The sequence below is a fragment of the Budorcas taxicolor genome, chromosome X, assembly GCF_023091745.1.
Source record: "Budorcas taxicolor isolate Tak-1 chromosome X, Takin1.1, whole genome shotgun sequence".
NCBI lineage: Eukaryota > Metazoa > Chordata > Mammalia > Artiodactyla > Bovidae > Budorcas > Budorcas taxicolor.
This window is the reverse complement of record NC_068935.1, coordinates 79032993-79052660: the sequence shown is the minus strand read 5'-3', so window position 1 is coordinate 79052660 and position 19668 is coordinate 79032993. Positions and strand designations below refer to the sequence as shown.

The 19668-nt window shown below is 40.1% G+C and overlaps 1 protein-coding gene across 1 annotated transcript; it reads left to right on the top strand.

Annotated features, from left to right (window-relative positions):
• The first annotated feature begins 532 nt into the window (after positions 1-532).
• ITGB1BP2 (integrin subunit beta 1 binding protein 2) lies at positions 533-4150 on the top strand. The gene is made up of 11 exons (XM_052663260.1): positions 533-677; positions 922-971; positions 1062-1118; positions 1195-1325; positions 2026-2120; positions 2228-2286; positions 2429-2499; positions 2614-2713; positions 2970-3083; positions 3324-3386; positions 3746-4150. Exons 1-11 carry the CDS (start codon positions 614-616, stop codon positions 3971-3973), a joined length of 1032 nt encoding a protein of 343 aa, XP_052519220.1. The 5' UTR covers positions 533-613; the 3' UTR covers positions 3974-4150.
• Positions 4151-19668: the final 15518 nt, after the last annotated feature.

Here is a 19668-nt window from a genome sequence, read left to right as displayed (position 1 = left end):
TAATTTTCTGTGCTGTTTTTGAAGGGGGGAGGAAGGGAAGTTCTGTCTCAGATGAGTGCAAGGCTATAAGAATAATCCTTTATGACCTTTTGCTTAAAATATTAATTATCTAGGTAAACATGGGAAAGTTAGATGTATACTATGGTCAAAGTGGTTGAAGTTCCGGTGCTATTGGTGGTACACAGAAGTAACGAGGATGGGAGGAAAGCTGCTGCTTTGAAAGAGGGAGAAAATGGGCTGGAGGAATTGGGGTACCTTCAGCAAACTGGGAGGGGGCTTAAAATTGGTTGTTTCTGAGCAGGCTTGAACTTGGCATGGTAAATCTAAAACAAGTCTCAGCAATGGTTAGCTGACCTCACCCAGGTTCCAAGCCCTACTCTGCCTGATACTTTTTTCTTAAGCCTCAGAGCTGAAATGTTCCTGAGTTCTTTCCTATTGGCTGGGAAGACCAAGTGAAGTTCCCTTGCCCATGTTAGGAGGTGTACGCCTCCTGAACTAAAGATAGAAACAGCTGGCCTTTCCAGGCAGCTAAAAGCCTCCAGACTAAGAGGTGTTCCCCACTCTGCAGCCAGACTCCTTGAAATACCCTTTCAGTAATTCTACCAACGCCTCCATGTCTCTACTCTGCCATAACAAAGGCTGTGGGCAGCATTTTGATCCCCAAACCAACCTTCCTGGTGAGTAATCCTGACCTTGCCAGGAGCTCTGTGGGTGCTAAGGGAGTAGTCAGCTGTAGGCAGTCTGTTAAAGGAACAGAAATTTAGTGTGTACCTGCCTTAGTGTAATTGGTCTGGGTGTTCTTCAGTCTTTACTGATATATGTATATATATATATTTATACCATGTGGAAAGATTGTCAGCATATAAGCCTGGAAAAGTAAGAATTCCTTTCCTTCCTTGATCTTGTTACTGGTATCCACAGATTCCTGTTACCATCACCCTGGGGTCCCAATCTTCCATGATGCACTTAAGGTGAGGAATAGGGAAGGGGGGAATAGCAAGACCATTTTGCAAAAGAAATGCAGCCAGGAATCTAAGCTGAGCTGGGTCTTTTGTTACCAGGGTTGGTCCTGCTGCCGGAAGCGAACTGTAGATTTCTCTGAGTTTCTAAACATCAAGGTAAATTCTTGACTTTCGGGTATTCTGCCCCCAATAGAAGGATTCCATCCCTAATCTTCTTTCCTATCTATACTAGGGCTGTACTGTGGGACCACACTGTGCTGAGAAGCTCCCTGAGGGCCCTGGTACAAGCAGTTCACTTCAGGAGCAAAGACCTCCAAATGTGATTCCAAAGTCAGCAGAGACTTTGCGTCGGGAGAGGCCCAAGTAAAGAGGAGGTCCCTGGGTTTTTCGTACATTCATTGAGCTTTTTAGGAGTGATTAATAGGTCATTGAGGTTTGGGAGCTAGAGACCAGAGATATGAGGAGACCCAAGTGTCAGGGCTTGGTGTATGTTTTGTGCCTTAGGGGAAATTTGTCCAGAAATAATGTCCTTTGCTCTTAAGATTGGTATGGGGTATGATGGGGTAGGTATTTTGAATCAACAGAGTAGATAGCCTCTCACAAATACATACTTAGTTATAATACAAGGGTGATTGTTGAATGAATTGGGTTTTTTTCTTTTGGGGAGAGTTTTAAAATATGTTTTATATATTAAGAATGTAGTAGTATTGGCAGCCAGGAGGTTGCCAAGAAGAATAAATCAATTTTGTGGCAATAATATGAGCAACAGAAGAAAGTCTACAGTTAATTAGATGGAGAAAAGGGAATGATGCAGTTGTATAGAAAAATATGGATTTAGAGTAACTGAGTAGATTGGCAAGAGAAGCCCTGGGGAATTCCCCAGGGTTCAAGGATTTGGCATATCCACAGAGAAGAAGATTGGCAATGGGATTGCTATCCATCTTCTCTAACTCTGCCCTACTTTCACCAGACTTCTTCAATTCCAATACCACCGGTGGGAAGGTTGGCACTGTTGGTCACAGTTAGTGGGTCAGGACTAAATCACCGCACCCATACCCCCTAGGTCAGAGTTGCTTCCAAAGTTGCTTCCGCTAAATATATCCCAAGCCCTGGAAATGGCACTGGAACAGAAGGAATTAGACCAAGAACCTGGAGCAGGTAAGTGGGTCCTTAGTAGGACAGGTTTCACAGGCTGGAATTTAGTGAAAGTGGCAGTTGGGTGGAAGAAATGAATAGCGTTCCTGACTCTTGTTTTCTTTGCCCAGGAGTTGACAGTAGCCTGATCCGGATTGGGGCCAGCTGCCAGAACCCAGGATGTGATGCTGTGAGTGAGAGTTTCTGGAGGACTCAAGCGTGTGTTTGAGAGATGTGATGCCCGAGGGATGGCTGGGTATAGATGTGAGGCTGCATACATTTTTATTCATTCTGATCTGATTCTTTTCCTGATTCTCCTTTATCTGTCTTAGGTATACCAAGGCCTAGAGAGTGATGCTACTCCGTGTACCTACCACCCTGGAGCACCTCAATTCCATGAGGGGTGATGGAGGGGACTGGGTGGGCTGTGAGACAGGTTTTTCCCAATATTGACCTTAAGATTGGAGTGCTTGTGAAGAGGGGAAAGGAGATTAAGTGAATTCTATTCTTACCTCAGGGTGAAATCTTGGAGCTGTTGTGGCATCCAGACCCTGGATTTTGGGGCATTCCTGGCACAGCCAGGATGCAGAGTTGGTAGACATGATTGGGGGAAGCAGGTAAGTCCTGACTTTAATGAACCCTTGATTAGAACCCAGTTCCCAAATAATTTCTCCTCCTTGTACCTCATGGCCAAGCTCTGTATCTTCTCCCTTTTGCATGGACCAAATAAGATTTCTGCTCCCAGTGGTTTTGCAATATGAGGTCGTGTTAATCTTTCTGACACTCCCTTGTTTCTTCTCCACATACACCATGAGAACGCCCCTTGGGATAAGAGTCCATTCTTACCATCCACATTTCACATCTTCTTTTTAGCTGCCAGCATCTTGCCGTCATGATTGGCATCAGACAGATTCCTTAGTAGTGGTGACTATATATGGCCAGATTCCACTTCCTGCATTCAACTGGGTGAAGGCCAGTCAAACTGAGGTGAGGAATGTCTGATGCTGGATGGGAGGCCAGTGAATTGGGTGATATTATCATCTTACAGGCTGAGTTGTCGTATGCAGTTAATATGTAGGCTCCATAGTCCTCTGGTAGAGCTCTAAGGTCAGGGTTATCTGACTGGCCTGTGGATGTAGGAAATACACCACTGGCCTGCTTCTGTGTCATAATAATGTGTTCTGACCTTCTGGGATTGTTCCTACCCCTGTAATTCTTTTCTCTCAGCTTCATGTCCACACTGTCTTTGATGGTAACCGTGTGTTCCAAGCACAGATGAAGCTCTGGGGGGTAAGTGAAGAGAAAGGGGCTCAAGAGGGGGAGGCAGATGGGGTAAAAAGAAGGGCTGGACTGGAATGAATAGAGGGTGTCTTGAGGGACGAAGTTGTAGTGGGAAAGTGGAGGTTTTCTCTTCATTTGCTTTGATATTCTCTCTCTCTCTCCCTCTTCTCCCTATTTTCTCCCCTTCCCCCCAACTCCCCTTTCTTCCCTCTTTCTCTCTCTCCCTTACTTATTCCTTCCCTATATTTTTCCCCATCTTGCATTTTTTATTTTTCTCCCTGTCATTCATCACCACCCTGCCCTGATCCCAATCCCTTTGGTTTCCTCATTTTCTCTTCTGTGTTCCTCTATCTTTCCCTCCTCCTCAGGTCATAGACGTGGAGCAGAGCTCTGTCTCCTTGATGCCATCTCGGGTTGAAATTTCCCTGGTCAAGGCTGACCCAGGATCCTGGGCCCAGCTGGAGCACCCCGATGCACTGGCTGAGAAGGCTAAGGCAGAGGTTGGGTTAGAGATGGATGAGGAAGAGTCTGAGGATTCAGATGATGACTTGAGCTGGACAGAGGAGGAGGAAGAGGAGGAAGCAATGGGAGAATAGTGACACCAGACAGTCAAGTCTAGATAGGATCTCAGTGACTCCCTTAGAATTTCAGAGACCAGGATATGGTTGGCCATGGAGTGTCACTGAGCAACAGGAGGCAGAAGGAGGGGAGAACAAAAGTGTCCAAACCATGCTGTTTTTTCCCTTAAATAAATCTTGTATTCTGCAGTTTCACATAGTGTTGGAGATTGCATTCATTCCCTCCAGCTTCTGTGTGTGTGTGTAACACACATGTGTGAATACAAGCACATGCAATCAATTCTTCACAACCACCAAGTATTTACTGAGTACTTACTACGTGCCCAGTTACATGTTAGGTGGTTTAGAGGTATCTGAGAAGCAGTAGGCTTATTCATTCCTGTTAGGAAAATTATAGTGTGGTTGCCAAGTCAAGGCTAATCTATATGAGATAATAATAAACATTATCACGTAGTTTAACTGAGTGCTAAATTGTGCAGTACAATTTTAAAAGCTATAGGAGTTGAGAGAATGGAGTGATTAATGTGGACTGTAGTAGAAAGGGAAAACACCATGGAACAAGTACATTTTTTACAGCTTTAATTAAATATAGTACACATCGTATACAATTTACCCAAGCGTAAGTGTAAAATTCAGGGGTTTTTTTTTAGTATACTCAGAGTTGTGCAGCCACAATCAATTTTATTTTTATTTTTTGGCCATACTGCAGCATGTGGGATCTTAGTTCCCCAACCAGAGATTGAACCCATGCCCCTGTAGTAGAGCGCAGAGTGTTAATCACTAGACCACCAGGGAAGTCCCAACCACAATCAGTTCTAAAAGTTTTTGCCATTCCCAAAAGAAACCCTATACCCATTAGCAGTCACTCCCAATTTCCCCCCAAACTGATACAACCACTGATCTACTTTCTGCCTCTATGGATTTACCTATTCTGGATATTTCATACAATATGTGGTTTTTTGTGACAGACTTCTTTCACTTAGGATAATGTTTTCAAGGTTCATCCATGTTCATCCAACATGATGCTCATCCGACATCAGTACTTTGTTCCTTTTAATGACCAAATGATATTTCACTGTGTGGATATAACACTTGTTTATCTCTTCATCACTTGAGGTATATTTGGGTTGTTTCTACTTTTTGGCTATTATGAGTAATGCTCCTGTAATAATGCTCCCATGAGCATTCATGTTCAAGTTTTTATGTGGACCTATGTTTTCATTTCTCTTAGATATATACCAAGTATAATTGGAGTGTAATTTCTGGGTCAGATGAGAACTTTTAACCTTTTGAGGAATTGCCAGACTGTTTTCCAAAGAGGCTGCACCATTTTACATTCCCATCAGCTGTGTATGAGGGTTCCAGTTCTCTACATCTTAGATATCACTTGTTACTTTTCTTATTTAAATTACAGCCATCCTAGTGGGTGTGAAGTAGAATCTCATTGTGGTTTTAATTTGCTTTTTCCTGATGACTAATGATGCTGAGCATCTTTACATGTGCTTGTTGACCATTTTTATATCTTATTTGGAGAAATGGTTAAACCAAACCTTTGCCCATTTGTTAATAGGATTGTTTGTCTTTTTAGTGAGGTTTTTAAAAAATATGTTCTAGAGATAAATCTCTTGTCAGAAACATTTATAAATATTTTCTCCATTCCCTGTGTTGTCTTTTTACTTCCTTGGTGTCTTTTGATACACAAAAGTTGTAAATTCTTAGGAATTCTAATTTATCCATCTTTCCTTTGGTTGCTTATGCTTTTGAGGTCATATCCTAGAAACCATTGCCTAATACATGGTCATGAAAATTCATTCCTGTGTTTTCTAAGAGTTTTATAGTTTCAGCTCTTTCATTTTGATCTTTGATCCATCTTTTAAAAAATACTTATTTATTTGGCTACACTTGGGATCTTCCATTGTAGTGCACAGACTCTGGTTATGGCACGTGGGCTCCAGAGCACAGAGACTTCAGTAGTTGTGGCACATGGGCTTAGTTGTTCCATGCCACGTGGGATCTTATTTCCCCCACTAGGGATCAAACCTGCGTCCCCTGCATTGCCAGGTGAATTCTTAAAAGTTTTTGTATGTGGTATGAGGTAGGGGTCCAACTTTATATTTTTGCCTATAGCTATCCAGTTATCCCAGCATTGTTTGTGGGAAAGACTATTCTGTCCCCACTGAATAGTCCTGGCACCCTAGTTGAAAATCAATTAACCATAAATGTGAGGGTTAAGAAATATATTTTGAGTGGAAATTTGAAGAGTAAGAAATTTGGATAGCTATGGAAGAGTAGGGAAAGCCAGGCTTGGGTAAGAAGGTGTTCTATTTTACTTTTTATGTTTTATTATAAATTCCAAAGGGCTTCCCTGGTGGCTCAGAGGGTAAAGCAATACATTGTCATTGTAAAAGACAACGCAAAAATGTGTAGAGTAAGAATTAAGAACTCCTCTTTGGATTCTCTCCAAACTTAGTCCTTTTGCTGTTTGTAACCATGGCTAACATATCAGAGGATTTTTTTTTTTGGCCACTTGGTATGCAGGATCTTAGTTCCTTGACCAGGGATCCAACCTGTGCTCCCTGGAGTGAAACCATGGTGCCCTAACTGCTGGACCACCAGGTAATTCCCTCAGAAGGTTTAAATGAGGGAACAAAAGGGTCAAGTGAAGTGTGGCTAGATTGGGAAGAGCCTAAAATTCTGGATCAAGGATTTTGAATATGATTTTAAAAGAGAGTTAAAAAGGCATTATAGACATTTTCTTTTAAAAAAATTTTATTCTATTTATTTGGTTACACTGGGTCCTTGTTGCTGCATGCAGGATTTCTCTAGCTGCTGCATGCAGGATTTCTCTAGTTGCAGCGAGCGGGGGCTATTCTTTGTTGCAGTGCACCAACTTCTTGTTGTGGTGGCTTCTCTTGTTGTGGAGCACAGGCCCTAGGTGCACATGGGCTCTGTTGTGGTGCACAGTCTTAGTTGCCCCGTAGCATAGGACCAGGGATCAAAACCTGTGTCCCCTGCATTGGCAGGTGGATTTTTATCCACTGTACAACCAGGGAAGTTCAGCCTTTTCTTTTTAAATGTAGTTTTTGTTTTTTTTTTTTTTTTTTTGACTGCACCTCACAGCTTGTGGGATCTTAGTTCCCTGACCAGGGATTGAACCCAGAACCATGGCAGTGAAAGCACTAACCACTGGACCATCAGGGAATTCCCTTAAATGTAGATCTTAATTAGAGGAATGATATCTCTTTTTTGGAGTCTCTCTTCAATCAGATTTACTCCCTCAACAGCGTGGCCAAGAATCTGGGATTTCAGATTCTTAGAAACATCAAACTAGGAAGCTTACCAAACCTCAGGTGATCTCAAGTATTTTTCATAGCACCCTTTTATCTCAGTTCAGATTCAAGGAACATAAGGTTTCATTAGTAGCTAGGAGTAAGATGGGGGTGGGAGAATGGACATGGGCAGCAAAGGTGAGGGATTGCAGCATAGCATGGCTGAGGATTTAGAAACTGAGGCAAGATTAGGGGATGTTAGAGAATGCATCAAGAAAGTTTCCTCTACCTTTCCTCTACCTTGCAGGAAAGTTTGAGCAGAAATAAAGGGGATTCCTGGACCTCCAGGATATTCAATAATTCTGGCTTAGCTCTCTGCTCTCATTCAAGTACAAATAAAGTTTTCCCCTTGAACTGAACCTTTCAGATCCTTTCTAACTAGGTGGCATGTGGGATCTTAGTTATCCAACCAGGGATCAAACCTGTGCCCCCTGCTGTGAAAGCTTGGAGTCTTAACCACTCAACCACTAGGGAAGTCTAGAAGTTTACTTTTAAAAAAAATTCTTTTAAAATAATTTTATTTATTTTTGTCTGCACTGGGTCTTTGTTGCTGTTCATGGGCTTTCTCTAGTTGTGGCAAGTGGAGGCTACTCTTCGTTGCAGTATGTGGGCTTCGGCTTCTTTTGTTGTTGTACAGACTCTAGGCACATGGACTTCAGTAGTTGCAGCACGTGGTCTTAGTAGCTGTAGAACTCAGGCTCAGTGTTTGTGGTGCACAGGCTTAGTTGCTCTAAGGCATGTGGAATCTTCCTGGAGCAGAGATCGAACCCTGCATTGGCAGGCAAATTCTTATCCACTTGCACCACCAGGGAAATCCCAGAAGTTTGTTGTTGTTCAGGTGTTGTCATGTCCGACTCTTTGTGACCCTATGGACTGTAGCACATCAGGCTTCCCTGTCCTTCACTATTTCCAGGAGTTTGCTCAAACTCATGTCCATTGAGTCTGTGATGCTATCTAATCATCTTATCTCCCGGCAATCTTGATTCCACCTTGTGATTAATCCAGCCCGGCCTTTGAATACTTTGCATGTAAGTTAAATGCTCTGCATTTTGGTACTCTGCATGTAAGTTAAATAGAGTGACAGTATACAGCCTTGTCATATTCCTTTCTCAGTTTTGGACCAGTCAGTTGTTCCATGTCCAGTTCTAACTGTTGCTTCTTGACCCATGTAGAAGTTTCTCAGGAGACAGGTTAAGTGGTCTAGTATTTCTATCTAAGGATTTTCCATGATTTGTTGTGATCCACACAGTCAAAGGCTTTGGCATAGTCAATGAAGCAGAAGTAGATGTTCTTCTGGAATTCTCTTGCTTTCTCTGTGATCCAGCAAATGCTGGCAATTTGATCTCTGGTTCCTCTGCCTTTTCTAAATCCAGCTTGAACATCTGGAAGTTCTTGGTTCATGTACTGCTAAAGTCTATCTTGAAGGATTTTGAGCATCACCTTCCTAGCATGCAAAATGAGCTCAAAAGTTTAGTATTTTTTTTAAAGTAGGAACACTTTATTATTATTTATTTATTTTGGTTACACTGGGTCTTTGTTTCGGTGAATGGACTTTCTCTAGGTTGCAGCAAGCAGGAACTACTCTTTATTGCAGTGCTTGGGCTTCTCATTGTGGTGGCTTTCTTGTTGTGAAGCACAGGCTGTTGGGGGTGTAGGCTTTAGTAGTTGTGACTTGTGGGCTCAGAAGTTGTGGTGCATAGGCTTAGTTGCTCTGCAGCATGTGGAATCTTCCTGGAGGAGGGATCAAACCCATGTCCTCTGTATCAGCACATGGATTCTTATCCAGTGAGCCACCAGGGAAGTCCAAGTTTACTTTTAATGTCATTTTTCTGTGGGTGAAACATCAAAAGGGGCTTTAGAGGATGTATTTTTTTAAATTTAGAGATGTAAAATATATATAGAAGAGTGTATAAAGTACATTAATCTTAAATGTACAACTTTTTTCTATCTTATCAAAATCAGGGGACCAGCAACTACTCAGAATTCCTGGAGAGGATGGAGGTGAGGAATCAAAAATTTCAAGTAACCCTTGTATATAAACTTGATATATAAAGCTTAAAATTTGCAGCATTAATAAAGTAGTATACTAGATCCTTTTACATAGCCCAAAACCCAAAATATGAGTTTCAAGCAGGTATATAACATTATTAACCATCACTACAACAACAATCATAGCTACCATTTCTGATACAAACTAACCTGCCAACCATTATACTAAGTGCTTTGCATATATTATTTCATTTAATCATCTACTTCCCACCATCACATCTACATATTTATTCATAATAGCACAAATACTCTCCCTGCCTCCTTTTATAGTTCTCATTTCTTTCCACTGTGCATTGTATCGTATTCCCTCACACCTCTCTGGAAACCTTACACCATTAATTATCCTCTCTCTCCCCTGTTTGTTCAGCCTTTCTCTCTCTTTGGATATTTTCGTTGACATTTAAACATGTACAAGTCTCCCCAGTCTTACAAAAACAATTTCCCTTGACTTCATACTCCTCTCTAGCTACTATTAATTCCTTTCTCTCCTTTGTAACCGAACTTCTTAAAATAACTACTCTTTTTTCATTTCCTTCTTCTTAGTCCATTCACAACACACTTCAATATGTCTTCTAACTACCTCAGTCTGGGGTGATAAGGTTACCATTGACCGGGCCACCAAGTCACTAAATCCAATGGATGCTTTAGTCCCCATCTTACTTGAACTTCAAGCAAAATTTGACATTAATGATGGTTTCTCCCTTGAAGTACATTTCATACATTGGCTTCTATGACCCATCACTCCTCTTGGTTGTCTTCCTACTTCTCTGGCCATTTCTTTCAGTCTCTTTTACAGGCTCCTCCTCTTCTTACTGGCCATTCAATGATGAAGTTCCTCAGGACTCGGTCCTAATCTCAGTCTCTTCGTTGTTGTTGTTCAGTTGCTAAGTTGTGTCCAACTCTTTGTGACCCCATGGACTATAGCACGCCAGGCTCCTCTATTCTCCGCTATCTCCCGGAGTTTGTTCAAATTCATCTCCACTGAGTCGGTGATGCTATCTAACCATTTCAACTTCTGCTTCCCCTTTCTCCTTTTGCCTTGAATCTTTTCCAGCATCAGGATCTTTTCCAATGAGTTGGCGCTTTGCATCAGGTGGCTAAAGTTTTAGAGCTTTAGCATCAGTCCTTCCAATGAATATTCAGAGTTGATTTCCTTTAGAATTGACTGATTTGATCTCCTTGCAGCCCAAGGGACTCTCAAGAGTCTCCTCCAGCACCACAATTCGAAAGCAATCAATTCTTTGGCACTCAGCCTTCTTTATGTTCCAACTCCACATCTGTATAAGACTACTGGAAAAGCCATGACTTTGACTATATGAATCTTTGCCCATAAAGTGATGTCTCTTCTTTTTAATATGCTATCTAGGTCTCTTCATATATTGATATATATAACTCTCTTCTAAACACTCTCAATTACACCCATGACTTCAAATACCACCCACAGGCAAATGACTCATGCATTTTTCTCTCTAGACCATATTTTCCCTTTGAGGTCTAGATCTGTGTATTATAATAATAATAGCTAATGCAGATTTAGATCAGTATCTGACATATAGTAAGTACCTATGATTAGTGCCACTACTATTCTTTCTTTTCACCAAAAACTTTCACCTTGGCCTATTGGGCAGGTTGAGGTGTTTCTTTTCTTTTTCCCTTGGAGAAGAAGGACACATTTCCAATATCCAATTTTATAATGTTTCAGTAAGAAAATAGGATTCTTTTAGCTGTACCTCATGACTTGTAGGATCTTAGTTCTCCAACCAAGGATTGAACCTAGACTCATAAGCATGGACTACCAGGGAATTCCCAGAAAATAGAATTTTCCTTGACCGTCAGACTTTGCTAGTCTATAAAGTGATAACATATTTACCATACAATTGCATCAACTTCAGCATTATGTATGATTGTACTCACCTCCTGAGGGAGTAAACATCATATATAGTAGAATGCCACTGTGTAGGATGCTTCTACCCACATTATTTTACTTAATCCTCACACCTGATCTCTGAGGATTATTATCCCCAGTTTTTATAGATGAGGAAACCAAAGCTCAGAGAAGGACATAGCTTGCTTGAGGTCACATGGCTACTGATTAAAACCTCAGTCATTGTTCAAGAGCCATCTGAGAATATCCAAATATCTAAAATCCAATTAAAATCTTAGAAGAGGAGCTTGATATCACACCCCTCTAGCCTAACAGAGTCCCTTAGATAAGCCTCTCTGGGAAACAGCAAGGCTCTTAGTTAGTAATATCTCACATTGATATAATGCTTTCCTAAACTAGGGATCCCCAACCTCTGGGATCTAATGTCTAATGATCTGAGGTAGAGCTGATGTAATAATAATAGAAATAAAGTGCACAATAAATGTAATGTGTTTGAATAATCCTGAAACCATCCCCAAACCCCCTGGTCCATGGAAAAATTGTCTTCCACGAAACCAGTCCCTCATGCCAAAAAGGTTGGGGACCAGTGTCCCAAACAACTTTTCATCTCTGATCACCTCATCTCTAACCTAAGTGGGACCCTTAGCTACTTTACCTGTCACTTCATCTGGATCAGTAATTCTCTCTCAGTTACACCAGATTCAGTGTTACTGATTCTGGGACCCCTGCCTCCACTGTCCCCTCTCTGTCTGCTCCCGAAGTCCCAGAATACTGCTAGAGGGAGAACCAAGCAGGCCAGTGTAAATTCATGCTGTCCAGTTTCAACTTGGCCCTTGCAGCTGCCCAGCAACCCTTTTATTTGTCTCATACATTCCCTGGCACTCTCCCCACAGAGGCTGTTCCAGACCTTCCTCTTCTCATATTCCAGCTCCTCCTGTTCCACTCCTTCAGATTAATATACACACTTTCATCAGATGCTTGATAATTCAATAACATTTTAAAAAGCATTTTAATGGAGAATGTAAAACATATATAAAAGTAGACTGAATACTGTAATGAATCCCTTACTAAACACTCAGCTTCAACTAGTATCAACTCTTGGGCACTCTTGTTTCATCTGTTTCCTCTGTCCCATAATATTTTGCAGCAAATTCCAGATATGATGTCATCCCATACCTAAATATTTCATTATGTGTCTTTAAAAGGTAAGGATTGTTTTTCAAAAATCATAATTGTAGTACCATTAGCATACATAAAATAAGCAGCATTTCCTTACTATCATTAAATATCAAGTCAGCATTTAAATTTCCAATAGTTTCATAAATGTCAAAAGAATTTTACAGCTTTTTTGGTTTGAATCAGTATCTAAATAAGATCCACACATTGTGATTGAATATATATTATATGTCACTTTTTTCCTTGCAACTTTTTGTTGAGGAAGTTGGATTGTTTTTCAGTAGAATTTCATAGTCTGGGTTTTGCCAATTCCATCTCTGTTGTATAGGTTCTCTATTGTATATATTGGTAAGATCAATAATGTCTGTACAATGCATATTCTATATTCATTGTCCTATTTTCAGCGGTGTGGGGAAATTGTCTACGTGACCAAAGAAATGGAGGGTGTCTGGCCTAGAGACTGACTCAGGAAGAAGCTAGGACCTCTTTAGCAGGAATGAAACAGATGGTTCAATAAATAGTAACGGAGATCCAGGCAAGATAAGATGGGTGAGGGGCCATTCAGTGTCAGATTTCTACTCTGCTGGTATGTAGAGCAGGACAGTCAGGAAAGCAATGATCAGGCTGAAGTCAGAACTAGAAAAGGAGAGGTAGCTCTTGAGGCAGCAGCTGGGATTATTTCTCAGGGGATTACTCTTCTTGCTATACCCTGTTTTCTAAATATATCTTATTCATTTCCACCTCTGTGCCTTTGCCCTGGATGTTTCCTCTGCTTGGAATAGCATCTCCTTTCTCTCTACCCATCCAAATTCTACTTACCTTTAACGACCAGTGCAAGTTCCCTCTTCTCTGTACTTTAGCTTGTAGAGTCATAAAATATCTCTGAAAGGATAAACAAGAGATCAAGAACATTGATTGCTGTCCTGGGAAGGAAACTGGATGGCTGGAGGACAAGGCTGGAAGGGAGAAAGATATTACTGATTTGCTGCAGAAGGGACAGTTAATCTGATGAAAGTGTCTAATATGAAATCTATGGAAGTAGAAGGAGGGAGATTGGAGTTTATAATTTGAGGAGAAAGAGGAAGGTCTGAAACAGCCTCTGTGGGGAGAGTGCCAGGGAACATATGAGACAAATAAAAGGGTTGCTGAGCAGCTGCAAGGGCCAAGTTGAAGTTGGACAGCATGAATTTATGTCGGTCTGCTTGGTTCTCCCTCTAGCAGTGTTCTGGGACTTTGGGAGCAGAAAGAGACAGAGAGGACAGTAGAGGCAGGGGTCCTAGAGTCAGTAACACTGAATCTGACGTAATTGGGAGATAATTACTGATCTGGATAAAGTGACAGGTAAAGTACCTGGCGGAGGGTGGGGGGGGGTTGTGTCCCACTTAGGTTAGGGAAGAGGTGATCAGAGATGAAAAGTGATTTGAAAAAGTGTTGTATCAATATGAGATATCACTGATGAACTAAGGACCTCATTGATTCCCACATAGGCTTGTCAAAGGGATGCTGTTAGGCTAGAGTAGTGTGATTATCTTCTAAAATCGTCTTCTAAAATCCCAGTTGGGTCCTTAGGTTTTAGATATTCTTAGATGACTCTTGGACAACTCTTAGCAATGACTGAAGTTTAAACATGTGGCAGTCATCACTGAAACTGGAACTTCTGCAAGATACATGATGGGAAGGGTAATTTTAAAAAAGCTCTTCATTGAGCCTTTACTGTGATCTAAGTACTGTAATAAAATATGTGCATGTGTACATGCACACTTTATCTGTTATTTCTCTTTTTATATATTATATATACATATATCTCAAATGAGAATATATATTCTCCTTTACTTCTCACAATAGTGTATTAAAAGCATGTTTATTATTTTTCTAATAGATGATGAAACTGGGCTTTAGGGAGGTTGCATAATTTTCTCTAGGTCACACATCTATCAAGTGTCAGAACTGGCACTCAAATCCAGGTTTGAGTACAAAGCCTGTAGTCTTTCGTTTCTAACACTACTTTTCAGCAAATACCTCCATCTATTAAATCAGTGTTATTTTGCCAATGACATCCATTATTAAAACTTTAGATTCATTCTCACCAAAAAGATTTATACACTGAATTGAAAGCTTTTGGTGAGTAAGAAGTTAATTGACTAGGGTGGAAGAAAGAGATTCTTAGAGACTGTGAAACCAATTGAAGATAGTTGCAGTAGTCCAAGAGAGAAAGATGAGACCTCAAACTTAAGTGGGTGTGGTAGTAAGAATGGAGGAGAGGATAATATATATAAGAGATATGTCTTAGTCGATTCATGCTGCTCTAACAAAGTACCATGGACTAGGTGGTTCATAAACAAATAAATTTATTTCTTACAGTTCTGGAGGCTGGAAGTCTGAGATCAGGGTACCAACATAGTCACATTCTGATGAGGGACCTCTACCAAGTGGAGAGGAAAGAGAGCAAGCAATCCCACTAATCCCATTCATGATCTCTTCTAATCCTAGTTACCTTCCCAAAGCCCCATCTCCTAATACCATCACATTGGAGGGTAGGATTTTAATGTATGAATTTTAGAGGACACAACACTGAGTCCCACAACATCAGAAGGAGTGAAAGTAATATATTGGCCATTGCTAGTCTCTGTGTTCCTTAAACTTAATGTAACTTACTCCTTCCTCAGTGCCTCTGTACTACCTGTTTCCCCTACCTGGAATAGTCTTTCTCCAGGTCTTTGAATAGGTGATCGTTTCTTAACATTCACAGCTCAACTATCACCACTCATGATAGGGAAACAATTCATTATCTCAAAAATTAATCAATAAAGGGAGATAATCAAGTATTTATCCTGCCTTTCCTGGATGAACTGGGTAGATGAAGGGACATGTCTTTTTCCAAAACCATTCCAATTAATAAAAAGAAATAAAATTAGAATATCACTGTTTTGCAATCCTTGATAAATATTGAGCAAAGATATTAGACATTATGTCTATCCTATAGTCATATGAAAGGGATGGGTTCCGAGTTTGATCTAGTCTTTGGATCCAGGTGCCAAATACATAGAAACCACATAATGCCTATGCAGTTAGCAGAGTGAGAAGCAGAGTGAGAAGCTTCATAGATCAAATTTGAGTTCTTCTATTAAACAAAAAAAATCACACCCCTCAGTGAGGCCTTTCTTGACCATCTTCTCTAAATTAGCACCTACTTACCAAGGTACTATCACATTACCCTGTTTGATTTTCCCCATATCCATTATCATCTGCTGAGGTTTCCTTACATGAGAAGCAATATAGCATAACAGTTAAGAGGACAAACTATTAATATAACATCAGGCTGCCTGGGTTCAAATCTTGACTACTTACTAGTTATGTGACCTTAAAGTACTTAAGAGCTATATACCTCAGTTTCCCCAACTATAAAATGGGATTAATAACAGTGCCTATATCATAGGGTCATTAGGAGTATTAAATGAGATAAGTCTATCTAATTTAATATCTACCTCATAGCTTATCATAGTACCTAGTACAGAATAAGCATTATAAATGCTAACAATATTGCATAATTATTTTTTCTTGTACATTATTCTCTCATTCACTAGCATATAAGTCTTTCTGCACTATATGCAGCATCTAAAACTGCCTGCGCTTAATATATATTTGTTGAATGAAAGGCCTGAGTTAGGGTGATAGAGAAAGTAGAAAGGAGATATGTAAGATATTATTTAAAAAGAAGGAAAAAAAAACCTTGGGCTTGATTTTTTTTCTGATAAAGAGGGAATGGTATAAGATAATTACTCCAAGGCTTCAAACTTAATTAACAGATAGGTTAGTGCTTTTAACAGAAACAGGAAAACTGGGAACTGGAACTAATATCTTTGAATATTCCAATAGTGAATTTTATTTTAGATACGACACGACTTTGAAATGATGGCAAAGCATGTGAATGGAAATGCTAGCAGGCAGTTAATTAGAAATGCAAAATTAGAGTTCATGAGAAAAATCAGTACTGAAGATAGATTTCAGTATCTGCATCAATATGACATAAACATTTAACTTACTAGTATGAGCTTCCTTCATCTTTAAAAAACAAAAACATGCAGATGTGAATAAAGTGGAAAACACAGTATTTGAACTCTTAAATTGTTCTCAGAAGAAGTCACCATAAGAAATTTGGTGTGTATTCTTACAAACATTTATAAGCATATTGGCATACAGCATGTAGAGACATAGTAAAAGTATGAATGATACCTACATTTTTTAAAATTACTATTATTGTTTTTTTTTACTTTACAATATTGTATTGGTTTTGCCACACATCAACATGAATCTGCCATGGGTGTACACGTGTTCCCAATCCCGAACCCCCGTCCCACCTCCCCCACCACACCATCCTTCCAGGTCATCCCAGTGCACCCACCCCAAGCGTTTGGTTTTTCTTTTTGGCCAATTTGGAATTATTCTATAAATATTTTTCTGTAGCTTAATTGTTAAGCATATCACTTTATTGTCCTTTAAAATATTTCCACATCAATATATATAGATCTCTGACATTCTTTTTTGTGCTGCATAGTATGGATATGCCATGATTTATTTAACTATTCTGCTATTGGTGAACACTTAAGTTGTTGACAGTTTTTTAATATTACAAATTGCTGCTGCTGCTGCTAAGTCACTTCAGTCATTTCTGACTCTGTGCGACCCCATAGACAGCAGCCCACCAGGCTCCCCCATCCCTGGGGTTCTCCAGGCAAGAACACTGGAGTGCGTTGCTATTTCCTTCTCCAATGCATGAAAGTGAAGTCTGTCAGTCGTGTCCGACTCTTCGCAACCCCATGGACTGCAGCTTACCAGGCTCCTCCGTCCATGGGGTTTTCCAGGCAAGAGTACTAGAGTGGGTTGCCATTGCCTTCTCCAAATATTACAAATTATGCAGCAATTAAAATCATTATACACATATCTTTGAATATTTATACTAATATTTTTTGAGGATAGAGTCCTAGAAGTGGGATTGCTGGAAAGGAGGTATAAATATCCTTACACATTTGAAGTGTTAATATATACTGCTCAATTTCCCTCCACAAAGGCTGTTTCAGTTTACATGGCCACCCAGCAGTGTGTGAGGTACCAGTTTACCCAAAACCCTCTTCAATATTTTGTTACGAATTAAAATTTTTATCAACAAGATATGCAAATAATGGTATCTCATTTTTATTTTGCATTTCTTCTGGTCTCAGAAAACGGTAAGCATTCTTTACTGAATATAGTAGTCCTCCTTATCCATGGTTTCACATCCCATGATTTTAGTTAACCCTCAGTCAAATGTAGTCTGAAAATATTAAATGGACAGTTACAGAAATAAGCAACTCATAAGTTTTTAAAAAATATTTTATTGAAGTATAGTTGATTTGCAATGTTGTATTTAATTTCTGCTGTATAGCAAAGTAACTCAGTTATACATGTATATATATATTCTCTTCATATTCTTTTCCATTATGGTTTGTCACAAGATATTGAATATTGTTCTCTGTACTATACAGTATGACCTTATTGTTTATCCATCCTATATATAATAGTTTGCATCTGCTAATCTCAAACTCTTAGTCCTTCCCACCTCTACCCTCTCTCTCTTGGCAACCACAAGTCTGTTCTCAGTATCTGTAAGTCAGTTTTTGTTTCATAGATTATGTTCATTTAGTATTTGTCTTTCTCTTTCTGACAGACTTTGCTTAGTATGATAATCTCTAGGTCCATCCATGTTACTGCAAGTGGCATTATTTCATTCTTTTTAATGGCTAATATTCCATTGTGTATACATACATACCACATCTTCTTTATCCATTCATCTGTCGATGGGCATGTAGGTTGTTTCCAAGTCTTGACTATTGTGAATAGTGCTGCTATGAACATAAGGGTAAATGTATCTTTTCAAATTATAGTTTTGTCTGGGTATATGCCAACAATGGGATTGTAGGATCATATGATAGATAGGTCTATTTTTAGTTTTTTGAGAAACATCCATATTGTTTTCTCTAGTGACTATACAATTTACATTCCCACCAACCATATAGGAGGGTTCCCTTTTCTCCACACACTCTCCAGCATTTATTATTAGTAGACATTTTTTTTTACCGCACTGAGTGGCTTGCGGAATCTTAATTCCCCAGCCGAGGGTCAGACCTGGGACCTGACAATGAAAACGCTGAGTCCTAACCACTGGAATTCTGCCAGGCACTTAGACTTTTTAGTGATGGCCATTCTGACTGGTGTGAGGTAGTACCTCATTATAGTTTTAATTTGCATTTCTTGAATAATTAAGCAATGATGAGCATCTTTTCACGTGCCTATTGGCCATCTGTATGTTTTGTTCGGAGAAATGTCTGTTTCAATCTTCTGTCCATTTTTCAATTGGATTATTAGTTTTAAATTGAACACAATTCTGAATAGCAAGATGAAATCTTGTGACATCCCACTCTAGGATGTAAATCATGCCTTTGTCCAGCACATTCATGCTGTATACACTGCTGCTGCTGCTACTGCTGCTAAGTCACTTCAGTCGTGTCCAACTCTGTGCTACCCCATAGACGGCAGCCCACCAGGCTCCTCCGCCCATGGGACTCTCCAGGCAAGAGTACTGGAGTGGGATGCCATTGCCTTCTCCCACTGTATACACTACCCTCCTACTAAACACTTAGGGAGGGATTATTAGTTTTAAATTGAACACAGTTCTGAATAGCAAGATGAAATCTTGTGACATCCCACTCTAGGATGTAAATCATGCCTTTGTCCAGCACATCCATCCTGTATACACTACCCTCCTATTAATCACTTAGGGAGGGATTGGGGGCAGGAGGAGAAGGGGATGACAGAGGATGAGATGGCTGGATGGCATCACTGACTCGATGGACGTGAGTCTGAGTGAACTCCAGGAGATGGTGATGGACAGGGAGGCCTGGCGTGCTGCGATTCATGGTGTCGCAGAGTCGGACACGACTGAGCAACTGAACTGAACTGAACCTCCTAGAAGTTATCAGATCAACTGTCTCAGTGTCACAGTGCTTGTGTTCAAATAACCCTTATTTTATTTAGTAATGGCCCCAAAGTGTAAGAGTAGATGCTGGCAATTCAGATATTCTCTTACTGTACCTAATTTATAAAATAGGCTTTATCATAGATACTAATATGTATGGGAAAAAACAGTATATATAAGTTTTGGTACTATCTGTGGTGTCAGGCATCCCCTGGGGGTCTTAGAAAGTATCCCCTGCAATTAAGGGGGGATCACTGTTTCT